The sequence below is a fragment of the Nycticebus coucang genome, chromosome 18, assembly GCF_027406575.1.
Source record: "Nycticebus coucang isolate mNycCou1 chromosome 18, mNycCou1.pri, whole genome shotgun sequence".
Lineage (NCBI taxonomy): Eukaryota > Metazoa > Chordata > Mammalia > Primates > Lorisidae > Nycticebus > Nycticebus coucang.
In genome coordinates this window covers 62,290,356-62,302,478 of record NC_069797.1, presented here as the reverse complement: position 1 = coordinate 62,302,478, position 12,123 = coordinate 62,290,356, and the positions used below count along the sequence as shown (strand labels likewise).

Sequence of the window (12,123 nt, the reverse complement as noted above, 5' to 3'; positions counted from 1 at the left end):
GCAACCTTGTCTAGTCCCAATTCTAAGTGGGAATGCTTCCAAATTTTTCCTCATTCAGTATGATGTTGGCTATGGGTTTGTCATATATGGATTTTATAATTTTAAGGTATATCCCTTCTATTCCTATTTTGTTAAACATTCTTAACATGAAGGGTCCTGAATTTTGTCAAATGCTTTTTCTGCATCTATGGAAAAGATTATATGGTCTTGTTTTTGCTTCTATTTATATAGTGAATTACATTTACAGATTTGCATATGTTGAACCATCCTTGTCTCTGGGAAGAAGCCCACTTAGTCATGGCGAATTACTTTTTTGATGTGAAGCTGAAATTGGTTTGCTAAGATTTTATTGAGAATTTTTTTATCTATACTCGTAAAGTATTGTGGTCTATAGTCTTCATTTTTGTTGTGCCTTTTTCTGCCTTTGTATCAAGATGATATTGGCTTCAAGAACAAGGTGGGGAGGATTCCTTCCTACTCTGTGTTATGAAATAATTTCTACAGTATAAATATCAGTTCCTCTTTTTAGGTTTGGAAAAATTTGAGAATGAATCTGTCTGGTCCAGGAGTTTTTTAGAAGTCCTCATATAGCCGGTGCAACTTTACACAATAAGAACAAACTGGGAGACATCTCTCTACCAAACTTTAAACTATACTACAAGGCTATAGTAACCAAAGCAGTATGGTACTGACACAAAAACAGAGACATAGACTGATGGATTGGAACACAGATCCCAGACATGAAGCCATCCTCATATTACATTTGATCCACAAAAAGTCAGACAAAAACATACACTGGGGTAAAGAATCCCTATTCAACAAACGGTGCTGGGAAAACTGGATAGCCACATGTAGAAGACAGGATCCCTATCTGTCATCACTCACAAAAATTAATTCATGATAGATAACATATTTAAACCTAAGGTATTAAACTATAAGAATTCTAGAAAAAAAATGTTAGGAAAATTCTTATAGCCTAAGCAAAAAATGTATAAAGACCCCAAAAGCAATTATAAAACAACAAAAATAAATAAATGGGATCTGATCAAATTAAAAAGCTTCTGTCCAGCCAAGGACACAATCAATAGAGCAAATAGACAAATCACAGAACAGGAGAAAATATTTTCATGCTGTACATCCAATAAAGGATCAGAATCTAGAAAGAACTCAGCAAGAAAAAAATAAAACAACCCCATTTAAAAGTGGGCAAAAGACATGTACAGAAACTTTTCAAATGAAGATATACCAATGGCCAACAAACATATGAAAAAATGCTCAACATCACTAATCATCAGGGAAATACAAATCAAAATCACAATCACCTAACTCCAGCACGAATGTTTCTCATCAAAAAGTCCCAAAACACGAGATGCTTATGTGGATGCAGAGAGAAGGCAATGCTTATACACTGTTGGTGGGACTGAAAACCAGTACAACACCTACTGAAAACAGTGTGGAGGTTTCTCAAAACTAAAAGTAGACCTGCCAGTTGATCCAGCAGGTATCTACCCCAAGGAAAAGAAGTTGTTTTATCAAAAAGATACCTGCACTCAAATGTTTATTGCAGCACAATTCATAATTTCAAATATGTGGAATCAACCCAAGTGCCCATTAATTCAGGAGTGTATGAACACAATGTGGTATATATCAATATATACTGTGGAGTACTACTCAGCCATAAAAAGGAATGAATTCATGTCTTTTGAAGCAATTTGGATGGAACTGAAGACCACTATCCTAAGTGAAGTATCTCAAGAATAGAAAAACAAATACCACATGTACTCTCTAATAATTTGGAACTAACTGATAGGCATACATGGGCACAGAAAGAAGGAAAAGTTGTTGGAAATCAAGAAAGGGAGATGGGAAAGTAAGAAAAGGGTAAAAACCTACGTAACATGTTCAATGAACACTATTCAGGTGATAGGCACACCTATAGCCCTGATTAAAGCATTAGAAAAGCTACCCATGTAACAGAAACATTTGTACCCCCTCAATATTTTGAAATAAAAAAAATTTTAAAAACAAGTTGTGAAATATTATGTACGAAATAATATAAGTTTTAAATAGTAATTTCAGAATATGTAAGTATTTATAAATGTAAAGAAAAAAATCCCAAAAGGATATTTACCAAACATTATCAGGGATATTTCCATAGGGTAATATTATAAAAGACTGTACTTTATATTCCTTACATTTCTGACCATTTACTTTTTTATATAACATTTTTTAAAAATAGCTATTGATGTATCAAAAAGGTATCTTATTTTAATTATTGGAAGAGATTATAACCTTGTGATTTTTCCAATCTTTTCAACCACAAATGTACAATTCTTAAATTTAAAAATGAAATGTAGTTCCCCATAACATAAGAAGAGTTCAAGTATAGAAGAATCAAACATTTGGTACAAATACTATAAAGAATATTTGAACACCAAATTTAGCATCTGACTAGATGAATTTTGAATGAGTCCCGCATTGTTGCCTTCTAACTATTTTACCATAAAGCTCTTACCAATAAAATTAGAAAATTTCTGGGTATCCCTCAAAGCCCTCAGACAGTCTTTAACATTCACAATGTTGTCTTCTGTAAGAAAAAGAGAGAGATAACAAATAAGAACCTCTGAAGAAGGTTATATTAAAAGGCTAGTATCAAAAATCAAAATCAACATGCAACTTTGGTATATTTCTTAAACATTTTATTTACAAGGTACTACCTTCTTTTTTTTTTTTCCTAAGGAGACAGGGTCTCACTTTTTCACCCAGGCTAGAGTGTAGTGGCCCAATCGTAACTCACTGTACCCTCAAACTCTAACGCTCAAGCCATCATCCCACCTTAACCTCCTGAGTAATGAGCTATAGGTGCAGGTACCTGCCACAGTACCCAGCTAATTTTTTTAATATTTGAAGTCTTGCTTCATTGCCCAGCCTGGTCTTGAACTATTGGCCTCAAGCAATTCTTTCACCTTGGCCTCCCAAAAGTGCTAGGATTACAGGCTTAAGCCACCATGCTATGCCTTAAATGGTACTTTTATCTCCCCCTCCCCCACATATTCCTTTCTCTCACTCCTGGTTCTCTGCTCTTTTCTATCTTTCTCATGTCTTTCCCCTACTCTATTCCCTTTCTCTAGTATAAAGCAAACTTATATTTTTATATACTAAAAAAGAAGATACTTTTATCTTCATTTCCATCTGTAACCCTACAAGGTTGTATTATAGATATACTAGTTCTCTTTCTCCAGTAATGGAGTTGGAAGAAGAAATGCCCAGTAACTTCACTCAACCAAAGGTAGCAAAGTTAGCATTTCTACTCATAGAACTTGAATTTTTTACGCTTCCTTCATCCACTAAATCAACATATCTTTGAGGAGAGAGTATTCCAACAAGTCACCTCACACAAAATTTAGACCACTTGTTTAAAAGTATTCTTATAACTTCAAAAAATGAAATTAGAAGAAGAAAGGCTCTTTTTCAAAGATAATATTTATAGCAAGGTAGTAAATACCTATAGACTTTGCACACCATTTTTATAGGTAGTTCAACAACAACAAAATTAATAATAATACTGAAAATGCTTACCAGAAACAAAATTTGATTGAAGAATTTTCTCTGCCTCTTCTTTAGGTGACTTAATCCCAACATTTCTTAGAAAATCTTCCAAGTTCTTCTCAGCTATCATGCCACCTTCAATCAAATCAAAAGCTGAGACAACCTCCTGTAACTCTAGAAACAGAAAACATTATGTGATAATTGAACTAACCTCTGATTAAAAAAAAGAAAGAAAAAGTAGCCATCACTAAAGATTTCTGCCAGTGGCACTTTGGTTTATTATTACATCCTGAAGAAGAAAGAAATATCAGAGAGTAATTTAGCCTTCAGAGGATTTTATGGTCAGCAACACAATATGCAAAGAATTCTTGGCCAGTCATGTTTCTCTGGAGCTCATATAAAGTTGGGACAACCAAAATGACTCATATAACTTAATTTTTCACTGTGATTATATAAAGTAGTCATTTTGCTGTGGCATTTTACTGGTAGCAAATAAAACTAATATATTCTAATATAGGTAAAATAAATTTCAGAATCACGAGAAATGTAAAATATAAGACAAAATTCATAAGGACTCACTCACTTTTACTTTTCAATTCTACCAAGACCCAAATGTACCTTAGCTTCTGGAATTTTGCTTCATTTCTATTATTGGCAAAATCAGAAAGACCCACATTCAAATTCTGGCTCCAGTTAGTTGTGACTAGTACTGTATGACCATGATCAAATTATTACTACCTTAATTCTTCTATAAAGTTTAGTAGTCATATTTTTAAAATGGGATAATAATATCTACCTCAAGGTAGATAATGTGGATATTAAAAACAAAAATGCAGTAAAAGCACTTAAAGCAGTATTAGGCTCAATATTAGCCTCAATAAATGCCACACACATAGCAGTAAAAATAATATTATTATCAAAGCCAACAGAAACTACCTACAAATAGTAATCACAGCTTTCTTAGTATCTTAGGTCCTACCTAACTTCCTGTTTTCCTAACATCAATGAGAGACAGTTGCAGATGGCAATCTGAGCTTTGCCAGCACCCAAAAACCTATATAAACTTTGTTTCTTTGTCTTAACTAAAACTTCATTTCCTTTAAAAGCATTTCCCATGCATAATTATCTCAAGTAGAATCTGTCCATCCACCATGCTCCATATACCATAGGACCAGAAAGCAGACTAGCATTTTTCTAGCTTTCTGTTGCTGATGCCAGGTCATTTTAGTTCCACCTTCACTCAAACCTAATCCTTCTTCCCTTGAGGGTTAGGCCTGTCATTCAACTATGCCACTCCCCTGACACAATTATCAATTATTTTCTGACCATTCCTTCACATTTGCTGAGGATTGGGGCATTTTGAGCATAATCTCCCTTTTCATACACTATCATCCAATGAAATAAGGATGATCCTAGCCTCAGTGTACCTGACCTCTTTGATAGGATGGCCTGGCTAATAAACTATCTAACACAGAAAAATAATCTAACAGCAGGTAAAAAAGGATAAAACTCACAGAACATAATTTCCCCCTTTGAAAGGAAAGATCACAACACAAAACATCCTCTTGTTTGATTAACCACCTGAGGCTTAGCTCACTGTCTTTAAGATTAACCACCTTCAGAGTTCTGTTTTTACAGTGCCGGAAAAAATTGAGCAGACAGAAGGAGAATAATTCTCACTTAACCATATTCCAAGAACCCTGATAATAAGCCAGCCTCACAGAGAACAAGGAGGTGGGGGGGGGGGGAAAGGAAGAGAGGCGGGAAAAAAAGGAAAAACAGATGCAGCTGTTTTGCTATTAGTTGGCAGCAATCATTTTTTTTCTTTCTCTTTCTCCCCATAAGAATCCCAAACCCCTTATCCTCCTGCTGGCATTTCTTTTTTTGTGCCAAACCCTTTCTCTCCAGGGGAAACTAAGATAAACTTTTTACTTCTTTTTATCCTAATCTTTGCATCAAGAATTCTTTCTTACCCTGTGTACAAGTTCCCACACTAATATTCTTAACTCCAAACGCCTTCCCCTTCCTTTCCAGAGTTATCCACACCAATTTCCCCCCTTAATCCTCTCCATTACCTAGAATTGCCTGTTTCAACTCTAAAGTTTTAGACTACAAGATCAGACACCAACAATACTCCCTTAAAATTATTATCTGTATATATCAAAGGAATGCACAGAAATTTATTCATACTATATCTATTCTCTTTGCTCCTCCAAGTTCTCCAACAAATAGTCTAGAGCCAGCTTTACAAACTAATAATGGAGAGAACATTCCAAAAGCCATGTTCCTATATGCCAGCCAACAATTAATCAAAACCAAGTTATGCCTGCCTATAAGCAAATGAATGCCCACCTGCTAATCAAAAATTAGTAAAACAAAAAAAAACACTTAAAAAAAAAAAGCCCATTCAGCAAAAGTAAATTTAATAGTCATACATAATCTAGTACTTACCTTCTAACCTGGAAGCATCACACATATTCTGTACCACTTTTGCAAATTCTTCAAATTGTACTGTGTCACCATCTACAAGAAAATATTTTTAATAGATCAGCTTCAACAAGCAAAACTCAGGTCCAATTAAGCAATCTATAAAAATGTAAATCACTTGATATATTCATAACCATCATATTTCCTTTTTACATTTTTGAGTAACCAAAAGATTAATTTTAAGGATGAAAACTTAAGGCTACATAAGTCAGAGTGAATTATTATTGTCCATAAATTAAGAGAATCTGTACAATACATATTCCTAAAATATAAAACTAACACATATTCCTAGATAAAACTAAGAGACAAACTTCAGTCTTAATTTAGTCCTTCAAGTGTTTGGAGATAAAAATTCCGTAGAAAACTTTTAAGACTTTTTTCAGTGCCTGATAGTTTTATGACTATAATTTCTTACCCAAGAATATACAAGTACTATATTACAAAGTCAAAGTGACAAACACAGGAGAAAAAGTAGCTTTGTTTTTCCTAGTCAGGAACAAGGTAGCTTAGTTCAAGGATTTAGAATTAAATCTTTAGTTTATGATAAACTGGAACAAAGCACAACCAGCAGGTATTTCACCAGCAGATAAAAACCAGTATAGAGTTTAGCTATATATTTACAACTAATGATTTCTTATCTTCTATCTAGCTTGGCTTTTAAATGGACGCTTGAATTTTCAGGAACTACATATCAAAGGGACATGTCTTAATGCAGCATTTTTCCTGCTTCTGTCTTTTAGTAGGCTCCTATCTATCCCTTACAATAAAGGCTCTGCCCCTGAATCCATCAGTTATCTCTCTGATGGGAAAAAAAAAAGGTAGAGAAGGAAGAGAAAGGGTTAGTGTATACCATTTCCATGCTTCTTTTACTCTCTTTCACTTTGGATGGCCTTCCAACAGCCTCACATCAATCCGCAAAGCTAATCAAGTCTTCTAGGACTTACTTACATAAAGACTCACTAAACTGAATGTCTTCAATTTTAGGAGCTTAAAGATCATCATAAATTGTAACTCAGCGCTCCTAAATGGAGCACCCTCTGAATCTACATATATATATTCAAGTACAACTAAATCACAACTATTTAGAATTCAGGAAGGAAGGGAGGCATAAAGGGAGGGGGAATGAAGGTGGAGAAAGAAAAGAGAAAGCAAACTAGAAAGCGAAGGAAACAGAGAGCCATCTGATGTCAATAGGTATAGTGGTAATCTAACAAAATGTGCAGCTAGCTTTGGACTCATTTACTAAGGGACCCAAATCTCTGAACATAACCAACCTGTGATCCCCTGTTTGATCCTTAGGTCTTAACATCTTACTGAAATAGAATAGCTACTGTCAATATTAGGAATGATTCCCTGGGTACCTTTAAATAAATCCTATGAAAAGATATGTGGATGGATAAAGATGCTGTCAAGGATTTGGAGCCCAAATATTCTTTGCTAAACCAAAGCAAAGTTAATCATAGCTGGTGCTAGTTTTCAAAGTTAGAGCCTGAAACAAAGATTCAGCTCTATCTTGAATAGACATTGCATGAAAGAAGATGATGAAGTTAGAAGTTGGTTGCCAAGTCCCCCTCCCCCTCAAAACAGTTATTAAGCTAAGTTATACCACACATCGGACATCAGAGTCAGGAGAAACACAGCACATATCAGTTTAAGTTCAAAAATCTAAATATCCAATGTACTCAGTACTACTATAAAATCAATTTATAATCACTCGCACTTTCATATGGGAGATGAATCACAACTATAACCCAGGATGAAGGCAGGAAGGGATGGGAGATGGTTCAATAGAGGAAGGGTTAATGGTGGGACCACACCTATTTCAAGGGTACAAGTCAAATCTATCAAGTATTGAACCCAAATGTCTTAACACTGTGATTAAGTAAATGAGGTAAAAGCTATGTTAAAAAGAAATCTAAAATAAGTAAAACTGGAGAAATCACAAACAGAAAGGAGAATGTTGCAGGCCTTAAACGCCTATTGACACCTATTAATAATTTCTTCCATCTACATATTCTTAGCAAAGTATCTCAAGAATGGAAGAAAAAGTATCCAATGTACTCAGCCCTATTATGAAACTAATTTATAGCTTTCATATGAAAGCTATAACCCAATTATAGCCTAAGAATATGGGGAAAGGAGAAAGGAAGGGGAGGGGGGAGGATAAGTGGAGGGAGGGTAATTGGTGGGACCACATCTACGGTGAATCTTACAAGGGTACATGTGAAACTTACTAAATGTAGAATATAAATGTCTTAACACAATAACTAAGGAAATGCCAGAAAGGCTATGTTAACCAGTTTGATGAAAATAGTTCAAATTGTATATAAAACCAGCGCATGCTGCCCCATGATTGCATTAATGTACACAGCTATGATTTAATAAAAACAAAATTTCTTCCATCTAATTCCTAGCCTATGGATTCAGTCTTCCACAGTCTTCTTGACTATTTTCCATACCATCTTGATAGTTTTGCTCAAACCCAACTTTCTTCATTCAGAAGAAACGAGAGAACTCAAAAGCTATATAACTAGATATTTGGGGAGTATTTCTGAATTTGCCAAATGATAATTACCTTTTCTATTTTCAATGCTTTTTATAACCATCACAAAATTATTTTCTAAATTTTCTATGTATTTACAAATATTAAGGAGTTAGGATGGAATGCTACCAAGAGCTCACTCTTCAATTTCACTAATTATGAATCTGAATCAGTTGTTTGGAGGGTTTTGGTGGGGGAGGTTGTTTTTGTTTTTGAGATAGGGTCTCTCTCACTACAGCTGTATCATCCAGGCTGGTCTCAAACTCTTGGCCTCAAGGGATTCTCCAAGCTCAGCCTCCCAAGAAGGAAGGATTATAGGCATGAGCCACTATGTTCAGTTCTTTCTTTCCTTTCTAACATATCCCAGTCAAAAGAATACCCTAGATTAGTAATTTTTAAGTTCTTTTTCCTAGTTCTCAGGTTCTGTTGAGATGTTTCATCAGTTCATTTGGTCATTTCCCCAACTTTGATCACCAGAACTCTTATATTTTATATTTGAGGATATTGCACAAAATTTCATTGAAAAAATGATTCTCCTGCTTTAACAATATCAAATAATGGCTCGGCGCCTGTAGCTCAGCCACTAAGGCACCAGCCACATACACCAGAGCTGGGGTTCGAATCTAGCCTGGGCCTGCCAAACAACAATGACAATTGCAACAAAAAAATAGCTGAGTGTTGTGACAGGCTCCTGGAGTCCCAGCTACTTGGGAGGCTGAGGCAAGAGAATCACTTAAGCCCAAGAGTTTGAGTTTGCTGTGAGCTGTGATGCCACGGGCACTCTACCCTGGGTGACAGCTTGAGACTGTCTCAAAACAAACAGACAAAAAATATATATATCAAACAAAAATCTGAAAATACTAAATTTCAAAACTTTGAAAATCACTGCATTGAATTAAGAACTAAGTATCTTTGTACTAAAGATACAGTGTTAAAAGAAGAAATGAAAAATGGGGCTCACACACAGTGTTCATTATTATGTTAATATTTGGATTTAAATAGTAAAATAATTTTCTGCATTTTACATACTGTCTTTTGCTTTATAAGTATATAATAATAAATATACATTGTTTTTTATTATCACATATTTACTTTTATTATGTATTTATTTATTTTATTATTTATTATGACATATTTACTTTTATAGATAGCTTGGGAATCTAGTTATTTTTATATCTCATAAAATAATACTTTGTTGGTCTGATTAAGATAAATGCTGTCTATTACTTTTTCTGTTACTTATTGCCTACAACTTCCATTCCCTCTTAAAAAAAAAAAAAAAAAACTGAAGCATTGCCACAGAGAAAGAGGGGGAAAAACCCTATTAACAAGTAGTACATATTCCTCTTTTTTCAACTCTTTCCACCTCAAATATCCCAATAAACAAAATAATTGATATACTGTAAAGTCCAAATGACTAGCCTCAATTAAACAGAAAATTAATAGATGAAAAGGGTAAGTACAACTACAGAGAAAGACAGCTTACTGACAAAGACCCCTGACGTCCTGCTCATGTTACTAAGCTAGTTTTCTACAAACATTCCACATGAAAGACCATAAAAATACATTTGTAACTTCTAGGTACTAAGAATATGAAGGAATAGAAAAGTTCAGCTGTGGTCTATGTACTCTTTCATCCATCTGCATGCAGAATACCAGTAGTAAATGATGGAATTTTGCTTTAAAACTTTTAGTATATAGTCTTTGATCTACAATACTTTTGTAGACTTTGTTTTTGTTTCATTTAATTTTTTTAATTTGCTAACTAAATAGAGGTGATGGCTACCAGCAGGTGTGTTTTCCTACCAGGTTAAATAAAAGCTATTTCAACAAAAGAGTATAAATATCCCAAGTAGTACTATTATAAAATTTGAATAGATCTGTTAATATTTCCTAATCACCCACTCTGTGTTCATTCGGATACATCATTTTTGGGCAGCACACTTTACAACTTGAAGGTCCTTAATGTATATTTGATCAATTTAGAGTACTAATAAATTAGGTATCAATATCTTATATATGACAACCAATGTGAACATTCTTTATACAGTATTTCCTAAATGCATATACTGGCATTTCAACCACGCTGAAATACTCTACTTAACCAAATACAAGATACAAGTAAATGAAAGTTGACAGATGATAAAATCATACCTTTATATATCTTTTAATTTTAGTATTTTGAATACTCACCATCAATTGTCAGTTGGTTTAATGCTGCTAGGAATTCATCTTTCTTTAAATTACTATTCAAACTAGAGAGAGTTTTCCACAGGTCAGGAACTCTTATCTTCTCCTTGCTGAGATTGTTGAGGTTTTCTATAGCATCAGATAATACTAAAGGATGGGTAAAACACAAGTTTTATGACATGCTTTACCAAGAAGTTAAAATAGTAAATTATTACCTAACCGAGTCAAGTATTAAAATTGTTGTGGTTTAAAAAAAATTAAGAAATAAATCTAGTTTATTGTACCCTCAATGAATCCCCAACAATAAAATAATTAAATAAATAAATAAATAATAAATACAGCATAAATGAACCATCCATTTTCAAATATCCAATCAGAAAATATTTAATTCCCAATTTAATATATATTTGAGGATTTTGAAATATTCAAGATCTTATTTTTCCCCCACCATGAATAATCATTGTAAAGAATAACTTTGAGCATTTAGGGGGGGTGGCATCACTCCCCACTAGGGATGGTGAAAAGCCTGACTGAGCTATAGATTTTAAAAAATTTGAATTCAAGGCCGGGCATGGTGACTCATGCCTTTAATCTTAGCATTCTGGGAGGCTGAGGTGGTTAGATTGCCTGAGCTCACAGGTTCAAGAACAGCCTGAGCAAGAGCAAGACCCCCATCTCTAGAAATAGCCGGGCGTTATGGCGGGCACCTGTAGTCCCAGCTACTCGGGAGGCTGAGACACGAGAATTGCTTGAGCCCAGGAGTTTGAGGTTTCTGTGAGGTACAACACCATAGCACTCTACCAGAGGTGACCAAAAAAAAAAAAAAATTTGAATTCATAAACGTTTCCAGTTGATAAAACAATGAAATAAATAGCTTTTGCTCTATGTTTCCTTCCAAAATTCTTCCCTGGTTCCCAATTCCTCTATCACTACAGACAATGAAAAGAAGTTTTATTTTTATTAAAATTTCACTAGGAAACCTTTGGAGGAGTTTAAACAGGGGAGTGAAATTATCCCACTAGAAATTTATATAAGGTCACTCTGCTGCTATATATAGAATGGATCATGGGTCCTCAAACTGAAGCCCATGGGCCACATAAGGCGGTGTAATTGTATTTGTTCCCGTTTTGTTTTTTTACTTCAAAATAATATATGTGCAGTGTGCATAGGAATTTGTTCATAGTTGTTTTTTTTTTTTAACTATAGTCCAGCCCTCCAAAAGTCTGAGGGACAATGAACTGGCCCCCTGTTTAAAAAGTTTGAGGACCCCCTGCTAGAAATGAAGCTACCTTAGTAGTTCAGAAAAAAGGATGATAGTGGTTTCAACAAGGGTGACAATGACATAGATAATGAGA

General features: G+C 34.4%; 1 protein-coding gene across 1 annotated transcript in view; it reads right to left on the bottom strand.

The window, feature by feature from the left end:
• The window catches only part of EFCAB13 (EF-hand calcium binding domain 13), a 135,243-nt gene that overhangs the window by 65,095 nt on the left and 58,025 nt on the right, over positions 1 to 12,123 (bottom strand). The window contains exons 15-18 of the mRNA XM_053570499.1: positions 10,772 to 10,915; positions 6,001 to 6,072; positions 3,580 to 3,723; positions 2,516 to 2,587 (exon numbers count right to left, since the gene is read on the bottom strand). Coding sequence (XP_053426474.1) covers positions 2,516 to 2,587; positions 3,580 to 3,723; positions 6,001 to 6,072; positions 10,772 to 10,915 — 432 coding nt within the window. The remainder of the gene's footprint in view (positions 1 to 2,515; positions 2,588 to 3,579; positions 3,724 to 6,000; positions 6,073 to 10,771; positions 10,916 to 12,123) is intronic.